The 24,225-nt window shown below is 36.3% G+C and overlaps 1 protein-coding gene across 1 annotated transcript in view; it reads left to right on the top strand.

The window, feature by feature from the left end:
* The first annotated feature begins 749 nt into the window (after nucleotides 1-749).
* Nucleotides 750-24,225, top strand: part of IGFBPL1 (insulin like growth factor binding protein like 1) — a 101,211-nt gene continuing 77,735 nt past the window's right edge. The window contains exon 1 of the mRNA XM_053700636.1: nucleotides 750-1,268. Coding sequence (XP_053556611.1) covers nucleotides 818-1,268 — 451 coding nt within the window. The 5' untranslated portion in view covers nucleotides 750-817. The remainder of the gene's footprint in view (nucleotides 1,269-24,225) is intronic.

Genomic DNA, 24,225 nt, shown 5'->3' with positions numbered 1-24,225 from the left:
TTTTCAATAATCAACATATCTATTGTAACAAATGTAATCTTTGAAAATGTAAAAGATTAAATTGTTACGGTTTGTTAAGTTTCTGTTGTAACAAATGTGATCATTCCACAGCTGCGTATATGATAAATAAGTCAACAGATGTGCAAAATAACTTATTGATTGAATATTTGGAAAAAGTCGCCAAATGTAAGTCATTTATTTTTTTAATACACCTATCGAGTTCTGGAAAATACACAATGTGAAGAAGATAGTGATCAGCGCTTAAATAGCTTTTTTTTTGTGCAGCTATTGATTGTCTACTGCCCAGGAAGAATTCTGTTCAGTGTTTGACACTTTCCTTTGTGAGACTCATTGTCTGATCTCTGCTCCAATTCATTGAAGAGAAAGAAGGTTGATTTGCTTCGAAGCATTTTCTCACAAGAATACAGAGAGAAACTACACAGTCAGTTAAACGATGACAAAGATAGCAGAGTTTCACATGCAATCAATATAGACAAGGTAACTTTTATTGAATTTGATAGGCAGTTAGACAGCCCTGGTGCACTTACAGGGATGGCAATTTTGTGTAATCTCTGAATGTGCTCGCAGACACAATGGAAGTGCACCAGCTGAATGAATGATGTAAATATCTGCTCTCTTTACAAAGTTCTTTGGCACTTTCAGTGAGGAGGAGTGGCCAGCAAGCTGCAGCTGTCCATGTCTTTGCTGTCAGAGAATTAACACCCGCACTATTTAGGTTGAGAGTCAAAGCAAACACAGTTAATGCTGGAGAGTTGCTAAGTTCTACCACAGTCACTGCAAGCAGGGAGCAAGGGAAATGCAGCCTTTCTTAATCATTATACCCCTATGTCTTGGGCTGCAGCAGATCCCAGGGGTTGGTGCTGCTGCTACCGCTTCTGCCTGTGGACCTTGTGATAGGGACATCTGCAGGTCTGTTACTTGTGCAGCCCCTGAGTTGCTGACCAGAGATGAGTGTGACTGCTGTGACAGTTGCCTCAGTGTAGAAGGAGAGCCCTGCGGAGGACGGGATGAGGGCAGGGCACGCTGTGCCCCTGGCATGGTCTGTGTGAGCCGACCCAGCATGGGCAGGGAATCGTCTTCATATTCTGATGGGACTGGGGCATGTTTATGTGAAGAGGATGGGGCTGTGTGTGGATCAGATGGGAAGACCCACTCTAGTGCTTGTGCCCTTCGCCTACACAGCTGGAAGATGCTGCACGCTGGCAAAGGCTCCATCCATAAGGTGCATGATGGAGAGTGCAAGTATGGTAAGAGTTTCATAAGAAATTATTAGTACTATTCACGCCATAGTTTTAGTAAGATTATATGGCATCATAAGTTATTTAATTTATTATGAATAAAACAAAAGTGTACATAATTTAATTAGAGACTACTTTATTTTGAAGTATATTTCTCTCTCTCTCTCTCTCTCTCTCTCTCTCTCTCTCTCTCTCTCTCTCTCTCTCTCTCTCTCTCTCTCTCTCTCTCTCTATATATATATATATATATATATATATATATATATATACACAGTGTATATACACAGTATGACCAAACTATCATTTAGTACTTATTGGGACTTGCTCTTAGAATCTTAGATGAAGAAAATTAAAAATAGTTATCAATAACAAATTAAAGTAAATACTACAGATCAAAAATATAACCTAAAAGTGATATTTCAAATTTTTAAAAATGTAATATCTGCACTTTAGTATCCTGTATGTTAATACTCCAGTTTACACAGTTATTTTTAAGTGTTACAAACAAATATATTACAATGAGGGGTAATTGTAGGGTAATGAGTCTATCATCTATATATCTATAACTGGACATTCCACTAGTGCCAAACTAGTAAAACATGAAATAATTTAGGTTTCTGTCTTTCTTTAACATTAAGGGGGTGAATTATCAAGCTCCGAATGGAGCTTGATGCCCCTGTTTCTGCGCGAGTCTTCAGGCTCGCCGGAAACAGCAGTTATGAAGCAACGGTCTAAAGACCGTTGCTCCATAACTGATCGGCTGCCTCTGAGACTGCGGTCTTCAATCCGCCCGATCCTATACGATCAGGCTGATTGACACCCCCTGCAGGGGGTAGGATTGCACAAGCAGTTCACAAGAACTGCTTGTGCAATGATAAATGCTGCAGCATTTATTGATGTGCGGGCAGACATTATTACGCTGCATTGTATCATGTCCGTCTGCACTTTAATAAATCAGCCCCTTAGTGTACTGGTGAGTTTTTCTGTGAATAGAAACAAGTTTACAAATACATATGAATTATCATGCATTTTCTGTATTTCTGAAAAACGGTACATATAGTACATGAGTCATAACAATGCAGATTAAATTGAATGACCAAAATCTGTGATAGTTTAAAAGGACAGTCTAGTCAAAATTAAACTTTCATGAGTCAGATAGGGCATGCAATTTTAAACAACTTTCCAATTTACTTTTATCATCAAATTTGCTTTGTTCAATTGGTATTTCTTTGTTAAAAGCTAAACCTAGGTAGTCTCATATGCTAAATTCTAAGCCCTTGAAAGCCACCTCTTATCTCAGTGCATTTTTACAGTTTTTCACAGCTAGACAGCACTAGTTCATGCGGGCCATATAGATAACATTGTGCTCACGCCCTTGGAGTTACTTATGAGAGGGCACTGATTGGCTAAAATGCATGTCTGCCAAAAGAACTGAAATAAGGGGGCAGTCTGCAGAGGCTTTGATACAAGGTAATCACATAGGTAAAAAGTATATTAATATCACTGTGTTAGTTATGCAAAATTGGGAAATGGGTATTAAAGGGATTATATATAATATATATATATACAGTATATTGGTTCAAATATATAGATAAAGATAGGTATGTCCAAAGTTACCTATAAAATAAGAAGCAAATCTACCAGCACAGGTTTTAGGCTAAGAGAAATACTTAACGATAAACAACCTTCTGTTTCCATCGGGAAAATAAACTTAATTGAACATGTAAACTATTGCCACATGTATTCATATCCTTATTTACATTTAACAAGGTGTTAGGACTGAGGGGCTTTTGTTGGCACAATATCAGTTTTTGGTGAGATTTTTTTATGTAGATAGCTCATTTTTATTTGCTAAATGGCAGCATGCACAGTGTGCAAAACTGTTTTATTGCATTGTCTTACTCATTTGGGATTTAGTAAAACTAATGATGTTTGATTGCTACACATGCCATTGCCTTTTTATCAGATTATTATTGAATTCAGTGATTGATTAGGTTTTGTTAATAGGAAAGCTTTATTTTTATATTTTATAGGTTCTCAGTTCTGCTTTTTAAACCATATTTAAAGGGACAGTATACACAGATTTTTATATAACTGCATATAATAGACACTACTATATAGAAGAATATGCACAGAGACTGTACTAAAACTCTAGTATAAAACCTTTTAAAAATGTACTTTGAAGCTCCTAGTTTAGCACTGGTAATGGTTAGTCTGGGACATCTACTGAAAGGGGCGGGGGAAACAGGAACAGCAGACACTCCCCCTCCCCGCATATGAAATGACAGATTACACAAACAATAGCAGCTAGGATCTGTAGACTTCAGTTTACATCTAAAACTTTAGGGCTTGGTTGAAATCTGAAAATCAGCACAATGTTATTTAAAAAAAAAAAAAGCAAAACTATAATTTCTTTCATGTAATTGGCAAGAGTCCATGAGCTAGTGACATATGGGATATACAATCCTACCAGGAGGGGCAAAGTTTCCCAAACCTCAAAATGCCTATAAATACACCCCTCACCACACCCACAATTCAGTTTTACAAACTTTGCCTCCTACGGAGGTGGTGAAGTAAGTTTGTGCTAAGATTTCTACGTTGATATGCGCTTCTCAGCATTGTTGAAGCCGATTCCTCTCAGAGTACAGCGAATGTCAGAGGGATGTGAAGGGAGTATCACTTAATGAATACAATGATTTCCCTAACGGGGGTCTATTTCATAGGTTCTCTGTTATCGGTCGTAGAGATTCATCTCCTACCTCCCTTTTCAGATCGACGATATACTCTCAATTTACCATTACCTCTACTAATAACTGTTTTAGTACTGGTTTGGCTATCTACTATATGTGGATGGGTGTCTTTTGGTAAGTATGTTTTCATTACTTAAGACACTCTCAGCTATGGTTTGGCACTTTATGCATTTATATAAAGTTCTAAATATATGTATTGTACTTATATTTGCCATGAGTCAGGTTCATGCATTTCCTTCTGCAGACTGTCAGTTTCATATTTGGGGAATATAAACATTTTAAGAAATTTATTTCTTACCTGGGTTTAGTCTTTTTTTTCAATTGACTACTTCTTCCAATTAGGGGTATTAGGCCCGCGGGTGCGTCAAATGCTAAACTTTATTGCGTCATTCTTGGTGCGAAAATATTTTTGGCGCAAAAAAATACGTTTATGACGCAACTTTCACACGGCGGCGTCATTAGGGACGCGAGTGTGTCATTTCCGGTTATTATTTGGCACCAAAAAAGTTTACGTTACGTTGTGCGTCATACTTGGCTCCAAACTTTTTCATTATTTCAATACCCCTTGTATGTTTGCCTCTTGCTTTTTTCTCTATCAGAGGCCTATGCTATTGCATTTTTTTCCCATTCCTGAACTGTTATATAAGGAAATAGATAATTTTGCTTTATATGTTGTTTTTTCTCTTACATTGTGCAAGATGTCCCAATCTGATCCTGTCTCAGAAGTTTCTGCTGGAACATTACTGCCTGACATCGGTTCTACCAAAGCTAAGTGCATTTGTTGTAAAATTGTAGAAATTATTTCACCGAATGTCATTTGTAATAGTTGTCATGATAAACTTTTACATGCAGATAGTGTTTCCATCAGTAATAGTACATTGCCAGTTGCAGTTCCTTCAACTTCTAATGTGCATGATATACCTGTAAATTTTAAATAATTTGTTTCTGATTCTATTCTGAAGGCTTTGTCTGCATTTCCACCTTCTAATAAACGTAAAAGGTCTATTAAAACTTCTCATTTAGCTGATGAAATTTCAAATGGCCAACAACATAATAATTTATCCTCTTCTGATGAGGATCTATCTGAGACAGAAGATCCTTCCTCAGACATTGACACTGACAAATCTACTTATTTATTTAAAATAGAGTATATGCGTTTTTTATTAAAAGAAGTGTTAATTACTTTGGATATTGAGGTAACCAGTCTTATTGACGTTCAGTCTAATAAACATTTAAATGCTGTTTTTTAAACCTCCTGTGGTTTCTCCAGGGGTTTTTCCTATTCCTGAGGCTATTTCTGATATGATTTCTAGGGAATGGAATAAGCCATGTACTTCTTTTATTCCTTCTTCAAGGTTTAAAAAATTGTATCCTTTACCAGCAAAATCTATAGAGTTTTGGGAAAAAATCCCCAAAGTTGATGGGGCTATTTCTACTCTTGCTAAACGTACCATTATTCCTATGGAAGATAGTACTTCCTTTAAGGATCCTTTAGATAGGAAGCTTGAATCTTATCTAAGGAAGGCCTATTTATATTCAGGTCATCTTCTCAGACCTGCTATTTCTTTGGCTGATGTTGCGGCTGCATCAACTTTCTGGTTGGAGAATTTAGCGCAACAAGAATTGGATTCTGACATATCTAGCATTATTCACTTACTGCAACATGCTAATCATTTTATTTGTGATGCCATTTTTGATATTATCAAAATTGATGTTAGATCCATGTCTTTAGCTGTATTAGCTAGAAGAGCTTTGTGGCTTAAATCTTGGAATGCTGATATGACATCTAAATCTAGATTACTATCTCTTTCTTTCCAAGGTAATAATTTATTTTGTTCTCAGTTGGATTCTATTATTTCAACTATCACTGGAGGAAAAGGAGTTTTTCTGCCTCAGGATAAAAAACCTAAGAGTAAATCTAAGGCTTCTAACCGTTTTCATTCCTTTCGTCAGAATAAGGAACAAAAACTCAATCCTCCTCCCAAGGAATCTGCTTCCAATTGGAAGCCTTCCTCAAATTGGAATAAATCCAAGCCATTTAGGAAACCAAAGTCAGCCCCTAAGTCCGCATGAAGGCGCGGCCCTCATTCCAGCTCAGCTGGTATGGGGCAGATTAAGGTTTTTCAAGGATTTTTGGATAAAATCTGTCCAAAATCATTGGATTCAGAGCATTGTCTCTCAAGGGTATCGAATAGGATTCAAAGTAAGACCTCCTGTGAGAAGATTTTTTTCTGTAAATCCAGTAAAAGCTCAGGCTTTTCTGAAGTGTGTTTCAGACCTGGAGTCTTCAGGGGTAATCATGCCAGTTCCTCCTCAGGAACAAGGTTTGGGTTTTATTCAAACCTATTCATTGTACCAAAGAAAGAAAATTTATTCAGACCAGTTCTGGATCTGAAAATTTTGAATCGTTATGTATGAGTACCAACATTCAAGATGGTGACTATAAGGACTATTGTGCCTTTTGTTCAGCAAGGACATTATCTGTCCACAATAGACTTGCAGGATGCATACCTTCATATTCCGATTCATCCAGAACACTATCAGTTTCTGAGATTCTTTTTTCTAGACAAGCATTACCAATTTGTTGCTCTTCCATTTGGCCTAGCAACAGCTCCAAGAATCTTTTCAAAGGTTCTGGGTGCCCTACTATCTGTAATCAGAGAACAGGGTATTGCGGTGTTTCCTTATTTGGACGATATCTTGGTACTAGCTCAGTCTTTACGTACTGCAGAATCTCACACAAATCAACTAGTGTTGTTTCTTCGGAAACATGGTTGGAGGATCAATTTACCAAAAAGTGTCTTGATTCCTCAGACAAGGGTCACCTTTTTAGACTTCCAGATATATTCAGTGTCCATGACTCTGTCTATAACAGACAAGAGACGTTTAAAATTGGTCGCAGCATGCTGGCACCTTCAGTCTCAGTCATTCCCTTCAGTGGCTATGTGCATGGAAGTTTTAGGTCTCATGACTGCAGCATCGGATGCAATCCCCTTTGCTCGTTTTCACATGAGACCTCTACAGCTTTGTATGCTGAATCAATGGTGCAGGGATTATACAAAGATATCACAATTAATATCCTTGAATCACAATGTACGACACTCTCTGACATGGTGGATAGATCACCATCATTTGGTTCAAGGGGCTTCTTTTGTTCATCCAACCTGGACTGTGATCTCAACAGATGCAAGTCTTTTCAGGTTGGGGAGCTGTTTGGGGATCTCTGACAGCACAAGGGGTTTGGAAATCTCAAGAGGCGAGATTACCAATAAATATTTTAGAACTCTGTGCAATTCTCAGGGCTCTTCAGTTCTGGCCTCTGCTAAAGAGAGAACCGTTCATTTGTTTTCAGTGGATGCGCTGACACTTCCTTGGTGTTATCATCCTGCTTACATCTTCCCGCCTCTAGTTCTCCTTCCAAGAGTGATCTCCAAAATCATCATGGAACAGTCTTTTGTGTTGCTGGTGGCTCCAGCATGGCCACACAGGTTTTGGTATGCGGATCTGGTTCGGATGTCCAGTTGCCCGCCTTGGCCACTTCCGTTACGGCCGGACCTACTATCTCAAGGTCCGTTTTTCCATCAAGGATCTCAAATCATTAAATTTGAAGGTATGGAAATTGAACGCTTAGTTCTAAGTCATAGAGGTTTCTCTGACTCAGTGATTAATACTATGTTACAAGCTCGTAAATCTGTCTCTAGAAAGATTTATTATAGAGTTTGGAAGACTTACATTTCATGGTGTTCTTCTCATAAATTCTCCTGGCATTCTTTTAGAATTCCTAGAATTTTACAGTTTCTTCAGGATGGTTTGGATAAGGGTTTGTCTGCAAGTTCCTTGAAAGGACACATCTCTGCTCTTTCTATTTTATTTCACAGAAAGATTGCTATACTTCCTAATATACACTGTTTTGTACAGGCTTTAATTCGTATTAAGCCTGTCATTAAGTCAATTTCTCCTCCTTGGAGTCTTAATTTGGTTTTGAAGGCATTACAGGCTCCTCCTTTTGAACCTATGCATTCTTTAGACATTATACTACTTTCTTGGAAAGTGTTGTTTCTTTTGGCCATCTCTTCTGCTAGAAGAGTTTCTGAGTTATCTGCTCTTTCTTGTGAGTCTCCTTTTCTGATTTTTCATCAGGATAAGGCAGTTTTGCGGACTTCTTTTCAATTTTTACCTAAGGTTGTGAATTCTAACAACATTAGTAGAGAAATTGTTGTCCCTTCCTTATGTCCTAATCCTAAGAATTCTTTGGAGAGATTCTTACATTCTTTGGATGTGGTAAGAGCTTTGAAATATTATGTGGAAGCTACTAAAGATTTCAGGAAGACTTCCAGTCTATTTGTTTTATTTTCTGGTCCTAGGAAAGGTCAGAAGGCTTCTGTTATTTCCTTGGCTTCTTGGTTGAAACTTTTGATTCATCAAGCTTATTTGGAGTCGGGTCAGGCCCCGCCTAAGAGAATTACAGCTCATTCTACTAGATCAGTCTCCACTTCGTGGGCTTTTAAGAATGAAGCTTCAGTTGATCAGATTTGCAAAGCGGCAACTTGCTCCTCTTTGCATACATTTACTAAATTCTACCGTTTTGATGTATTTGCTTCTACGGAAGCAGTTTTTGGTAGAAAAGTTCTTCAGGCAGCTGTTTCAGTTTGATTCTTCTGCTTTTGATTTAAGTTTTTTTCTTTCAAAAATGAAAATAAACTTATTTTTTTTGGGTTGTGGATTAATTTTTTCAGCGGAATATGGCTGTTTTTATTTTTATTCCCTCCCTCTCTAGTGACTCTTGAGTGGAAAACTCCGCATCTTGGGTATTGATATCCAATATGTCACTAGCTCATGGACTCTTGCCAATTACATAAAAGAAAACATAAATTTATGTAAGAACTTACCTGATAAATTCATTTCTTTCATATTGGCAAGAGTCCAATGGTGGTTATGATTTTTTGTATATAGCACAATTATTTCCAAATTTCCTTTGTTTATGCTTTCTACTCCTTTCTTTATCACCCCACTGCCTGGCTATTCGTTAAACTGAATTGTGGGTGTGGTGAGGGGTGTATTTATAGGCATTTTGAGGTTTGGGAAACTTTGCCCCTCCTGGTAGGATTGTATATCCCATATGTCACTAGCTCATGGACTCTTGCCAATATGAAAGAAATGAATTTATCAGGTAAGTTCTTACATAAATTATGTTTTTTTTTTTTTACAAAAACACTCCCAGATGGGCTATATAAATGGATCATCTACAACACATTTATGCAAAGAAAAATCTTGTGTACAATGTCCCTTTAAGGGTATCATACCCTGTACATGAAAAGGCTTAAAAATAAAAATGAATTATGTAAATTCAAAGGCAAAACACTTTAATTAATGCCAGAGTTTTCAGTCAAACCAAAAAAGCCAGTAAATGTCTGCTCCCTAAAATAATAAATAAAAATAATGCAATGAAACATTTGAATGTTGCTAAATGTATATGTTCTAGATAAGCAGGTGTAATTATTTGTTTTATTAGGAGGAAAACTTACAAGCTGGCATTTGTTTTCATTGTTGTTATGATGTATTGATTTATATACTAGTTATTTAAATGTAACCTTTGACATTAGAGGGTTTAAACTAATCTTCAGCACTGGGTCAAAATAAATCTGACATCTTATTTTAAATTACTTTTTTAATAACCATCATCCTTGAATCTGGTAGATGTGTTACTTTTCTTTCTGTGTTGATATAAATAGACACAAAAAGATGCTAATGTATTCTAATTTAATGAGCAGCGTATTTTCAGTAGCACCCTGTAGGAGGTATGGAAAGGACACAGTATATAAGCCCATTAGTGCCATCTGCCACCTTGTTAGTACTTACAATAACAATAACCCGTTCACCTGACACTCCCATCTAATTTATGTTTAATAAGTGATGCTCCAACCTCCTGGGAGATTTATCTAATTATATTATGATTTTGTTCCTGTAAAGGCTACTGCTTGTTATATTGCACTGTAAAAGGGATTCTAACTTGTTTTGTAGACGACCATTGATTGATTGCCTTAGATAATTTACTGAAAAACTGAAAATCACCATAAAAGAGACCCAGGGTTTTAAATTACCAAAGCTTATTTTTCAGGTTTTAAAGAAGATTTTGTTTTGATTTTTTTATTCAAAAAAATGTAATAGAATTTAGCGCTGCGGAATCTGTTGGCGCTCTACAAATAACCGATAATAATAATACAATATATTATTTTTTAACAGAAGTTCCGGTACTTAGAAAAAAAAATAAGCAAACAGTTTTTGCTTCTGAGGCAAGTTAATGCCCAACAAACAGTAGGATCATCGCTTATCAGACAGTAATCAATCAAACCTGAAATGGACATAGATTTGAAAAAACTCTTTGATGAGTCAGACAGAATACAATTAAATAAAAACAACTATTTGTAATTTATAGATTTGTGCACTTTGTGAGCTAATGAATGTCAAAGAAGGCAGCCACATTCAGCTCCTTTTGTTGCATGAATGCACATATCTAAAATGTACTTCTATTATCAAATGTATCTCATTCACTTGGTATTCTTTGTTGAAGAGCATACCTAGGTAAGCTCAAGAGCATGCATGTGTCTGAAGCACTGTATGGTAGCAAATAAGCTCTATGGCATCCAGCTTATAGTGTATAATGTTGTTAAAAGCATTGATGCAAAGCAGCTGTCATATAGTGCTCCTCATACGTACATGCTCCTTAGCCTTCCTATGTATGCTCTTCAACAAAAGGAGACCAAGAGAACAAAGTATATTTAATAATAGAAATAAATTGGAACATTTAAAAGAAATAATCTATGCTCTATTTGAATCATTGGGTTTTATGTAACTTTAAAGGAACTCAACATTTTTCTTTCATGATTCAGAAAGAACATAACATTCTTAACCATTTTCTAGTTTACTTATATTATCAAATTTGCTTTGTTCTCTTTTTTCTATCTTTTGTTGAATGCAGCCGGCACATAAGCTCAGGAGCATGCACGTTTGCAGCATTATATGGCAGCAGTTTTGCAAGAATGTTATCCTTTGCAAGAGCACTAGATGGCAGCACTGTTTAATGCCATATAATGCTCCAGACAGCTTCAACAAAGAATACCAAAGGAACAAAGAACATTTGATAATAGAAGTAAGTCGGAAACATTTTTTTTAAATTGTGTGTTTTGTCTGAATCTAAAAAGAAAATGTTTGGGTTTCATATAGGGGTTTCACCTGGACACTTATGAGTTATACATGCTGCAGGGTGTGCAGAGGGGACCATGCACTGTTCAGTATTACTATTTGTGTTCCTCCCTGCACACCCTGCAGCATGTATAACTCATAAGTGTCTAGGAAAACACAGCTGAGGTGGCAACTGCAGTTTCATACCCCCTTTACCTATAAGGTTTACCAGTGTCTGATACTAAACTTTTTCCAAAATGATAAAACTTGTGTGTTTTTTTACTCATATTTATGTTGAGTAACATCTACTTGCACAACATAGAGAGAACAATGATAGATTCTGGCACTGCTACTGACCTGTACCTTGGTCCTAGTAACCTATAGATGATATTGATATTTAGCAGAATATTCTGAAATATAACAACTTATTTTCTATAACAGCGGTCGCCAACCGGTGGTTTGCGAGAAGATGTTGGTGGTCCGTGACACCATCAAGCAGGAATTAATCTCCTCTGATGGTGTTACCCACGTTGCGCCGTAACTCCCAACAGTGCCTGGCTGGACTTCAGTGAAAACCTATGGAGGAGGAGTTCAATTACAATCTCCCTACACACGTTGTGTAGTACTGCGCAACTTGCGTAGCTAGATTGTATTTTTAACTCCTTCCGCCCGGCGTGCTGCTCAGAGGATGATGCTTCCTTTCTAAAGCCAGCAGAGGTTGGTATAGTCTTGGCTTGAAAAAGTGGAATTATAGTATATAAAAAATAAATCTTAAAAAAATTAAAAATTTCTGTTTTATATTTCATTTATTTTCTTCCCTTTACCTGTCTCTTTGTAGTAGTTTTTCTAATTCCTTCAGATGGACTTACATTGCTGTTTGTCTTCCTTACCTTTATCTTCTTTTTTTTTTTAAATGTAATATTATTTTTCATTCTAATAATTTTCCTGCGCACAAAGCCATTCCATCTGAATTCCAGTAATTGCCACCCAGCAGATCAGTCACATCCCACCATTATTATAGTAATTGCCCGTAACATCAGTCGTGGTTAGCTCACATCCATATTGAGAGCTTTCTGATATAAACTTAATCTATGACTCCAATGTCTGTCCATGATCATAAGTAGTTTTGAATAATTCCTAACTGGGGAGGTGACTTGGAAGTCTTGTGGTCCTTTTAACATAATTCTTTAGAAGTATTCTCTCAGTTCTGTCATTCAGTTAGTTAATTCCAAAAAATAATTCTTAAAAATGTGTAAATATATACATAATGTAAACTTGTTTAAAATTGTATGCTCTTTACTCAAGACATGAGTCACCACTTAGAATTCCATCTGGTATTCACATACAGTTTACAGAATCATTTCTCCCATCAGAACAGAATGTATTAGTAGGGGTGATGCATACATTAAGAAAACGTCTGCTTCCTTAAAGAACTCTTAGAACGCTTTATTTGCAGGTTCCTGATTAGCTCTTTCAGAGGCCCCCGCTATTCAAATCATGGACAGACTAATGATAAATTGCCTGTTTGGGTTCGCCAGGCTCGCAGCCCCTCAGTCTGTCAACATATTCTAAAAAAAGTGGGCTGGACCTCGTTGTGCTGACGAGTGGCAATGTGTCTCCTAAATCTATAACATATCCATGAAAAATTTACACCCAAATATAAGTCATGTGACCTAATCAGATTAAAGGGACATAAAACCGACATTTTTTCTTTCATGATTCTGATAGAACATACAATTTTAAACAACTTTCCAATTTACTTCTAATATCATTTTTTCTTCATTTTCTTGTTATCCTTTGTTTAAAAACAGGAAGGTAAGTTCAGGAGAGTGTACGTGTCTGCAGCACTATATGGCAGCAGTTTTATAACAATGTTATACATTAACAAGATCACTAGATGGCAACACTATTTCCTGTCATGTAGTTCTCCATACACATGCATGCTTTCAATCTAGATATCTCTTCAACAAAGAATAACAAGAGAATGAATTTGATAGAAGTCAATTGGATTTTTTTTAAAAATTGCATTCCATGAGGCCTACTTATCAAGCAGTCAACTGTGCTGCATTCGCCGGCACCAATACGCTCGCCTGACATCGACTAACTTCGCTGCTGCGGACCTGAATACGTTCTCCATATTTAACAAAAAAGCTGTCAAAAAGCCACGCACCAAGTACGGGGCGATGAGCAGCGGACTGTTGTTAACTAACAGTCATCGATCTCGCTGCTCTTTGGCTTTTTCACAGCTTTATTTGTATACTGTCACTAAACACCCACACTATACTAAACTGTTTAACCCCTATCCCGCTGCTCCCGGACCCCGCCGCCACTCTAATAAAGTTATTAACCCCTATTCCTCCGCTCCCGGAGCCCACCGCCACCTACATTATGTTAATACCCCCTAATCTGCCACCCCCTATACCGCTGCCACCTACATTATGTTATTAAACCCTAATCTGCCACCCCCTATATTGCCGCAACCTACATTATGTTATTAACCCCTAATCTGCTGCCTCCTACACCGCCGCCACTCTAATAAAGTTATTAACCCCTATCCCGCCGCTCCCGGACCCTGCCGCAACTAAATAAAGTTATTAACCCCTATCTTGCCGCTCCCTGAGCTCACCGCAACAAAATAAATGTATTAACCCCTAAACCGCCAGCCCCCACATCGCCATAAACTAAATTAACCTATTAACCCCTAAACCTAACAACACACTAACTTTAAATTAAATATTAACTCATCCCTATCTTATAATAAATTTAAACTTACCTTTAGATTTAAATTAATTACAGGTGGCCCTCGGTTTACGACGGTTCAATTTGCGCCGTTTCAGAATAACGCCCTTTTTTTTGCTATTGAAAAGCATTGACTGCTATTGAAAGCATTAGCACATGCATACATTAAAATAGCCAGTAGGTGGAGCTGTCCGCTTGTGTTGCAGCAAACACATGCAAAGAAAAGCAAGCCAGATGTGATCAATGGATCAGCTTTCAAAGGAACAAGATCTAGCAGCCACTTCCCTTAGCTGCAGACTCAATGCAGAGAACTGTTTGCAGAAAAAGGCAAGTAAAAAAACGTTTTTGTTCATTAAACTTAGTTTGATGATGATAGTCTATTGTGTGATTAAACACAGGCAGGCTGAAATCAGTGTATAACCAGACCTGAGCAATGGAGCCGTTTTTAAAGGAACAAGATCTAGCAGCCACTTCCCTTAGCTGCAGAAAAATGCAAGTAAAAAAATGTTTTTCTTCATTAAACTTAGTTTAATGATGATACAGTCTGTTGTGTGATTATTTTGTTTTTGTACATTAAACTTAGATTGATGATGATACAGTCTGTTGTGTGATTATTTTGTTTTTGTACATTAAACTTAGATTGATGATGATACAGTCTGTGTTTGTGTGATAATTTTATTAGGTGCGGTTTAGCAAATGTTTTTGTTTATTAAACTTAGTTTGATGATGACACAATCTATTTTATTAGGTTAATAATGCTGTTTCGCATTTAAAGTCTTCATTTCAAAGCTTTAAAAATAATGTATTAGGTGTTACTTATGACAATTTTGAGAGGGGTCTGGAATCTCAAATAATTTAAATCTACACTAAAAAATTACTGTTACCAAAAACTAACAACTAAGTTACAAAAAATAACAAACACTAAGTTACACAAAAAAATAAACACTAAGTTACAAAAAATAAAAAAGAAATTATCAAATCTTTAAACTAATTACACCTAATCTAAGGGCCCTATGAAAATAAAAAAGCCCCCTAAAATAACCCCCCCCAGCCTACAATAAACTTCCAATAGCCCTTAAAAGGGTCTTTTGCGGGGCATTGCCCCAAAGTAATCAGCTCTTTTACCTGTAAAAAAAAATACAAATACCCCCAACAGTAAAACCCACCACCCACACAACCAACCCCCCAAATAAAAAGCTAACTAAAAAAAAACTAAGCTCCCCATTGCCCTGAAAAGGGCATTTAGCTCTATTGCAGCCCAAGTCCTAATCTAAAACTAAAACCCACCCAATAAACCCTTAAAAAATCCTTATACTAACCCCAGAAGATTTACTTACAGTTTTGAAGATCCGACATCCATCCTCCAAGAAGCCGGGAGAAGTCCTCAACGAAGCGGCCGAAGTCTTCATCCAAGCCCGCAGAAGTCTTCATCCAGATCGCATCTTCTATCTTCATCCATCCGGCGCGGAGCAGCTCCATCTTCAAGACATCCGACCGACGAATGAAGGTTCCTTTAAATTACGTCCTCCAAGATGGCGTCCCTTAGATTCCGATTGGCTGATAGAATTCTATCAGCCAATCGGAATTAAGGTTGAAAAAATCCTATTGGCTGCTACAATCAGCCAATAGGATTGAGCTTTCATCCTATTGGCTGATCCAATCAGCCAATAGAATGCAAGCTCAATCCTATTGGCTGATTGGGGAGCTTAGGTTTTTATTTGGGGGGTTGTTTGTGTGGGTGGTGGGTTTTACTGTTGGGGGGTATTTGTATTTTTTTTTACAGGTAAAAGAGCTTATTACTTTGGGGAAATGCCCCGCAAAAGGCCCTTTTAAGGGCTATTGGTAGTTTATTGTAGGCTAGGGTTTTTTTTTTTTTTCATAGGGCCCTAATATTAGGTGTAATTCGTTTAAAGCTTTGATAATTTCTTTTTTTATTTTTTGTAACTTAGTGTTTATTTTTTTGTGTAACTTAGTGTTTGTTATTTTTTGTAACTTAGTTGTTAATTTTTGGTAACTTAGTAATTTTTTAGTGTAGATTTAAATTATTTGAGTAGGGTTAGGTGTTTAAATATATAATATATTTATTTTAATTTGTAGTTTTATGTAATTTTAGTATAAAAGTTAGGGTAGATTAATTATTAGTTTAATATAGTTTATTGTAATTTTAGTATAATAGTTAGGGCAGATTAAATTAATTAGTTTAATATAAATTTAGTATAACTGTTAGGGTAGATTAATTAATAGTTTAATATAGTTTAATTTAAATCTAAAGGTAAGTTTAAATTTATTATAAGATAGGGATGAGTTAATATTTAATGTAAGGTTAGCGGCGGCAGATTAGGGGTGTTTAGACTTGGGGTACATGTTAGGGTGTTAGGTGTAAACGTTACTTTATTCCCCCATAGGAATCAATGGGATATCGGGCAGCAGCGAACATAAGCTTTCGCTGCTTTCAGACTCCCATTGATTCCTAGGGCGGCGGATTGAAAACCAGGTACGCTGGGCCAGAATAGTGGCGAGCGTACCTGGTATATTTTTGATAACTTGTAAAAGTAGTCAGATAGTGCCAAATTTGCATTTGGAACATCTGTAGTGACGTAAGCATCGATCTGTGTTGGACTGAGACCGGTGGATCGTATGTTACGTCACAAAATTCTACTTTTGCCAGTTTGTAGCCTTTGATAAATAAGGCAAATCAAGCTCTCTACAATTACGCTGCGGAATTCCAGCGTATTTGCGGTTGACGGCTTGATAAATAGGCCCCTATATCTGAATCATGAAAAAAAGTTTGGGTTTCATGCCCCTTTAAGTCTTAAGAGTTTGACTTGAAAGGTATTTCTCCTTTTCAAACCATCTTTGCTATCTCAACTACACATCTCATACATATTAGAAATTTCAATTAAAAAGCAAGTGAATTTCACTGGCTCTTGCATGTTGCATGCATTATAACCACCCAGAGCATGATCATATGTGTGTTCTGAATGGTAATGGGATCTTTACAATAATTTACAGGTTATTCTATAGAGGATAGTTACAAGTAAAACACATCCTATATCTTACAAGTACAACAACATCATTCCACAGCTTGATATAAAAGAGAAATACTGAGATAGTTTCATATATAAAATAAATGGAGCTAAGAATGAAAAGAAGCCTTTACTATGTGATATTAATTTCCAGATATCATAGACTAAATATGCAGCTCAAGTACTCTGATCTTGATTATTATATCACACTTATGTTGTGTATTTCAAGATTGACTAGGATAAAATGGCCATTTGGATTACAATATTAAAGCAGATGTGGGATGTATCACAGAAACCTTGTTAATGAAAATAAATCATATTATTTAGGTCAAGGCAGAAGTACAAGTGGGTGGAAATTCACTGTTATCAAGCTTAAAGGGGGAGTGTACTTTTACTTTTTCTCCCATTTATTGTGTTTTCAATGATCCATTTTACGTTTTGGAGTGTATTCAATTGTTTAACATTTATTTTGTCATTTGGAAAAGCTGCTTATGTTTGCCCTTCCTGTTATACTTACCAGTGAGACACCCTCTTTGGAGAGGTGTGGGCAAAACTGACCACTCCCCTTTATAACCCTTTAAAAGTTGCCTAAACTACTCCACCCCTTCCTACTCCTAGTTCTGTCCTTCCAGTTACATGCAGTATCAGCATATTATTTTGGTCAAGACAGGAGTACAAGGTTTGTGTGTAAGTCCACTGTTATCAAGCTTAATTGGACAGTGTAGGAGGAATAAAACTGCTGTGTAGGAGGAATAAAACTGTGTGAGGAACAGCCAAAGTGAGGTTGCTGAAGACAATTTAATGTCAAAGTCATACACCATGGCAAGACACATGGTAGTCATACTTCATCAACAAGGTCTGGCCTCCCAGTCAAAACATTCATTGCAGCCAGGGGTTTCTAGATTTTCTGTTAAAGTTTTTTCTGAAGAAACACAAAGAAAGGAGCAACATTGAAGATTGTAAGCACAGTGGTCTGCCAAGGAAAGTTAGTGCAGCAGAAGAAAGGCACATCATGCTTACTTCCCTTTGCAATCGGAAGATGTCCAGCAGTGTCATCAGCTTAGAATTGGCAGAAACCAGTGGGATCTTGGTACACCCATCTACTGTCTGGAGAAGTCTGGTCATAAGTGGTCTACATGGAAGACTTTCAGCCAAAAAGTCATAACTGTGATGTGGAAAGAAAGCCAAATGACTCAACGAGGCATGACAACACAGTAACTGGGGTGCAGAAAAATGGCAGCAGGTGCTCTAGACTGATGAGTCAAAATCTGAAATATTTGGATGTAGAAGAAGGCAGTTTGGTCACCAAAGGGCTGCAGAATGGTGCAAGAATGAGTGTCTGCAGACAACAGTGAAGCATGGTGGAAGTTCTTTGAAACTTTGGGTCTACATTTCTGCATATGGAGTTAAGGATTTGGGCAGAATTAATGGTTTCCTCAATGCTGGGAAGTACAGAGAAAATACTTATCTGTCATGCAATATCATCAGGAAGGCATCTGATTTGACCCACATTTATTCTGCATGATAACATCCCCAAACATACAGCCAAAGTAATTAAAAACTATCTTCAATGTAAATAGGAACAAGGAGTCCTGGAAGTGTTGGCATGACCCCAGGGGCAGGACTACCACTGGTGCAGCAGGTGCATAGCAGCCAATCTATACATAGGGATGTGCAATGTGTGAATGTGTATAATGCTACTGCTATCTATCATCTATCTATCTATCTATCTATCTATCCTCAAAATCATTATTCAGAACAGCATGTATATTATTACTATTGCTTTAGTTAACTTTGGGGGCCCAAAAAAATAATTTGCACCGGCACCCACTGTTGAGTAGGTCCACTACTGTATAGCCCAACAGAGCCCTGAGCTCAACATCATCAAGTCTGTCTGGGATTATATGTAGAGACAGAAGCAATTGAGGCTGCTTAAATCCACAGAAGAACTATGGTTTGGAACAACCTACCTGCAAAAGATGGTCACACCAAATATTGATTTGATTTAGAGTGCAGCGCAAAACAGAGGGAGATCTGTTCTCCCTACTGTCTCAATGTCCACTATAATTGACTGTGTTCTTAAAAAAATCTGTTTTGCGCCAAGTTTCATTCAGTACGCAATTGAATGAACATTCTAGGTCACTTGGTGTCCTTGAATTATTTAATAAAGTGGGCAAGGTGGATGATGCGTCCCTTCCAGTTTCATTTTCTCAGTCATTGGCACAAGAATAAGGCATTAACTCATCAAATAAAATTTTCATGTTCTCTTTGCAACCATCTTCCTTGGTGAATTCAGAAAAAAATCTTTTAAAGGGTCTGCCTCTATCAAATCCACAACAGATCATTCTGCAGAGAGATTTCACTTAGTCTTTTTAAAAGGTTTTCCTTCATCAATTTTTTTTTAAGGGTCTCAGAGCCTGAGTACGAAAAATGAAAGTTTTCTCAATTTCTGGTATTACATGGACTCATAAGCCTTCAGCCTTTTCAAGCTTTGGCCCATATCCTTCCAGTTGTCAGGTGTACTGTGCCTATGTGGGATTTGCCTTTATTACTTGGGACTCTTATTGGCGCTCCTATTGAGCATTTACGAGAAGTTTACTAGTGGTTTCTAAGTTTGAAAACAATCTTTTTGGTGGCAATTACTTCTGAATGCTGAGTCTCTGAACTTCAAGCACTCTGTAAAAACACTGTAAAAAACCTTATATATTGTTCCACAAAGATAATGTTGTATTGAGCACAGACCCTGAATTTTTTCCAAAGGTTGTTACAGATCACATGATATTGTGTTACCATCATACTGCTCAGACAAAAAGGAAAGATATTTAAAACTTTTATACTAACTTGATGTAGTCTGTTGTTTACACATCTATGAGAATAGAACACAATCCATACGTAAATCAGATTGACTATTCTTTTGAGAAGATCCCGTCAAGGACAGGCTCTAGCCATAACTACCATCTCAAGTTGGATTATCCAGACCATTTACAGGGCTTCTAAACAAAAATCTCAACCTGTGCCATAGGGTTTAAAGGCTCATTCATTCTACTAGGGCTATGACGACAACTTGGGCATATGAGGCTGATGATGCTCCATCTGAGATTTGCTAAGCGGCTTTCTGGAAAACTCCTCACAATTTTGTGACTTACTACAAATTTAATGTTTGCCAATCTTCTTCTGCTATTTTAGGCAGAAAACTATTGTCTTATTTTCTTTCTAAATAAATATTTGTATTGGTTTTGCAGAATTGTGGTATTGGTTGTCATTTATACCCACCCATGGAAATTTTACTGATTATTAATCATCTCACTGGTAAGTATTGTACCAGTGAGGGCCAAGATCATTAGAAATGATCAACTATAACAAATTTCTATATCTTGGCCCATATTCTTGGATAATACTAACTAGGACCTGGCCCTTTCTCAGTCTGGATGGACACTGCTAGGAGTTGGAAGTGTGTCACTTGTAAGTATTATCTTGGGATATGGGCGAAGGTATAGAAATTGGTTATATCTAGTTGATCATTTCTAATTTTCCTGTTGAAACCTGCAAAACATTTTGCAGATAAATAATTTGATAAACTTTCCTAAAGATTGTGATCAACCCCATTGTAAGAAGAAATCTAAAATGATTAAGGAAATCAGCCTATCATTGAATGTAACCATGCAAAATTGAAGGGATCCAGTAAAAGGAAATCCGAGCAGTTATTAACAGGCAACAATACTCTGAGAAGGAGAATAACTGGCCTGCATGCCAGCTCACATTTACATAGTTTAAATGTGAAAACATTTATTCCTCATTTGTTGACAAATTTTCATCATCATCATTGCCGATTATTAAATTGAAAATCAAGTCTTCCTTTTTCTGTACAAGCTTTTACAAACATTAATCATAACAGAGAAAAAAGACAGTAGTTTAGTATTTTGTTCCTGGCTTAACACACATTTGATTGAATGTATGGGTATAATTGGGAAACTAATGTAAGGAGAAGCCAGAACTTTAAGTGGAGCTGTCGATAGGGAGAACCAATAGGACTCCAGTGTGCAAAAATACACAATTAATTTATATATAAAAATGACAAAGGAAAGGTGTTTAATTTGTCTAGTATACTTTATCGAGTAAATCTTACTTATCCATCTAGAGAATCGTGCAAGTAGACTTTTTAATTAATGTTTTTATTCACTTATACAATGCTGGGGACAGTGCTCTAAAATTGGTTTCCAATTACTTGTTATACTAGCAGCACAGTATAAAATATAGGAGAAATTGCTACTTTCAGTTTATTTTTGTATATGAAACAGCTGGCTTTGTTTTTTTGTGTTTTTTTACACCACAAGTCATTCAAATGGGATAAACTTGCAGGGAAATCATATCTCCTTTTTTTTTTTTATCTCTTTCTAAACTCACAAATGCTTCCTTATCTGCATTTGTATGCCAAAGCTAAATACTTAAAGAGACAGTATACACCAATTTCCATATAAGTGCATGTAATAGACACTATTATAAAGAAGAATTTGCACAGATACTGAATCCAATATAAAACCAGTATAGGTGTCCCTATCAGTCACTGAACGTTTGCATTTCAGGACTCATCTACACAATCTTGCACTTCCCGTTAGTTTTACTTTAGTTAACCTTTTACATACATTTAATTGCTGTTCTTTCATATGAATTATAGAAAATATTTTAACAATATGTTGTTTAATGTTTCTTATTTGCTCTGTGCAGTGCTTGCTTGAAAGAAACCTATACTTGCACAATATTTGTACACATTGATTATGGAAATAATGTCTGGATGTCCCCACAGAGAGAAGGAATGTCAGGAACTCTGTGTTTACAGACAAAGATTATTCGCTCGTATTGTATTACTGAATTTGAATATTTGTCTCCTTCCATCCGTATCAATTATTTTCACACTCATTTTATTCCTAAAGCTGACTCAGATCATGAGGGGATTAAGAAAAGCTTTGGTCAGTCTGTGTGTCTGTGTAAACCAAGGAGACATCTAGCTGTATTATTTTGTAGCTGATCCACTTCTGAATAGCGGCCGTCTGTGTCTTTGAAATGCAATTGAGCAGAACAGTTCTGAGCTCTGCTTTTTGCAAACACACATAAATTACCATGTGCACCTGGTTCTGGTTTGGTTATTACTTGCATTTGTGTTACAGTGGAATAATTTTTTCTCTATTGCATTTTTAATGGACATATTATATATAATATTTTAAGCTTCCTATAGCGCATGGTTATACGACTACTATAAAAACATACATATAATGACAAACCTATGCCAGGTTGACTTAAGTACATAATGCAGACAAGGATGTTGAAATGTTAAGTAACAATTGAAAAATTGTTCCTCCGTCTGCTAAGAACAGAAAATGGCCTGCACTGTAGTCTACTGTTATGCACACCGCAAAATTAATGGTGTCCTTAAAGGGAGATGAAACACACAATTTTTCTTTTAGATGGAGAATACATTTTTAAACAATTTTCAGATTTACATATCAAATTGTGCTTCATTCTCTTAGTATACTTTGTTGAAGAAACAGCAATGCATATGGGTAAGCCAATAACTTAAGGCAGATATGTTCAGCCACCAATCAGCAGCTCCGGAGCCTACCTAGGTATGTTTTTCAACAAAGGATACAAAGAGAATGAAACAAACTAGATAATAGAAGTAAATTGGAAAGTTGTTTAAAATTGCATTCTCAATCTGAATCATGAAATAAAACATTTGGGTTTCATATCCCTTTAACTTTAAATAATGTAGCTCCACCCAAAAGTGTCCAGATGAATTGGGAGAGAAGGTATAGCATCTGTGATAATGTCTATCCCGCCCTTAATCTTGATACTAATGTAAATATGGCCCTGAGATTCCATTCCACTATGTGTGTTGCAATATTAGAATCTGCAGGATAATTCCATGACAATATTGAGACCAAAAAATAAAAATGACCCCAAACTTTCTTAACTCAATGGCAGGTGGTACTGTGTCTCATAATATTGTGAGTAGCAAAAAAGATTTGTTCCAGCCACCAATAGTTAAAAAACCTTTATTCCTTCATATAGGGTCTTTTGACAAACATACAACGTTTCAGACCTGCTATAGGTCCTTAGTCATGTATACTGAACATACACTGATTCATCATTTAAATACTTTACACCTGGTCAATTGTTCACCTGTTGTCATGTGACTACTCATTATTGTATCACTGCCATCTTGTGGCCATCTAACATATATATTCCTATTGAAAAAAAGCATTCTGAATAGTCACATTGAAAAGGTTTAAGTATCAAACAATGTTAATAGATAAAATCATATGTACAAAATTAAAATAGAAGAAATCTTACGCACAATATGCAGATATGCCATTGCTGTTTACTTGTTATTTAAATGTTAATTTGGACTCTTTCATTTTAGAGTTGATTTCAAAAAATTGCTGCTAAAGATTATATGGATTACTGTCAATTTGAACACTGTAGGCCTATTTTGAAAATAATCTTTTACTTTTCTCTTTAGTCTTTTTATGTGTAAAGATAATTTTTGTAAAAAAATTTTTTTTTCAAAAAAATCTCCCTTCAATTTTACTCAGCCCATTAAAAGGGGTTGTTAGAAAATTATTTTAGATTAAAGAAATGCAGGTATATTGACCAGGTGTAAAGTATTTAAATGATATTGACCAGGTGTAAAGTATTTAAATGATGAATCAGTGTATGTTCAGTATACATGACTAAGGACCTATAGCAGGTCTGAAACGTATGTTTGTCAAAAGACCCTATATGAAGGAATAAAGGTTTTTTAACTATTGGTGGCTGGAACAAATCTTTTTTGCTACTTGAAGTATTTGCAGGATAAGGCAGATCCTGGGTTCCGTGCCCCACAAGCCACATATCTGTTGGTGCTGTTTTCCACACTTTGCTTCTCATAATATTGTGGTCTGTTATTTTGATGCAGCAGCATTACAGCTTAATACAGTTTGGTAGCAAGTTTGAAGCTGTTTCACTCATATCCTAATAAGGCCATTATATATATATATATATATATATATATATATATATATATATATATATATATATATATATATATATAAAAAAGATGCAAAGAGCATAGGAATATAAAATATGCGTATTGCGATTTTTGTTTTGCAATTTAGAGCTAACGCGGTTTCCGGTTAACACACATGTAGAGTTACTCATCTCAAAGCGCATTTTTTAATATTAAATATAAAATATTGCAAAATAATAACATAGTAGATAAGATAAGGTTGAAAA

The sequence above is a fragment of the Bombina bombina genome, chromosome 2 (assembly GCF_027579735.1).
Source record: "Bombina bombina isolate aBomBom1 chromosome 2, aBomBom1.pri, whole genome shotgun sequence".
Lineage (NCBI taxonomy): Eukaryota > Metazoa > Chordata > Amphibia > Anura > Bombinatoridae > Bombina > Bombina bombina.
Note: the sequence above shows the minus strand (reverse complement) of the source record. Positions and strands in the feature narration are given on the sequence as shown.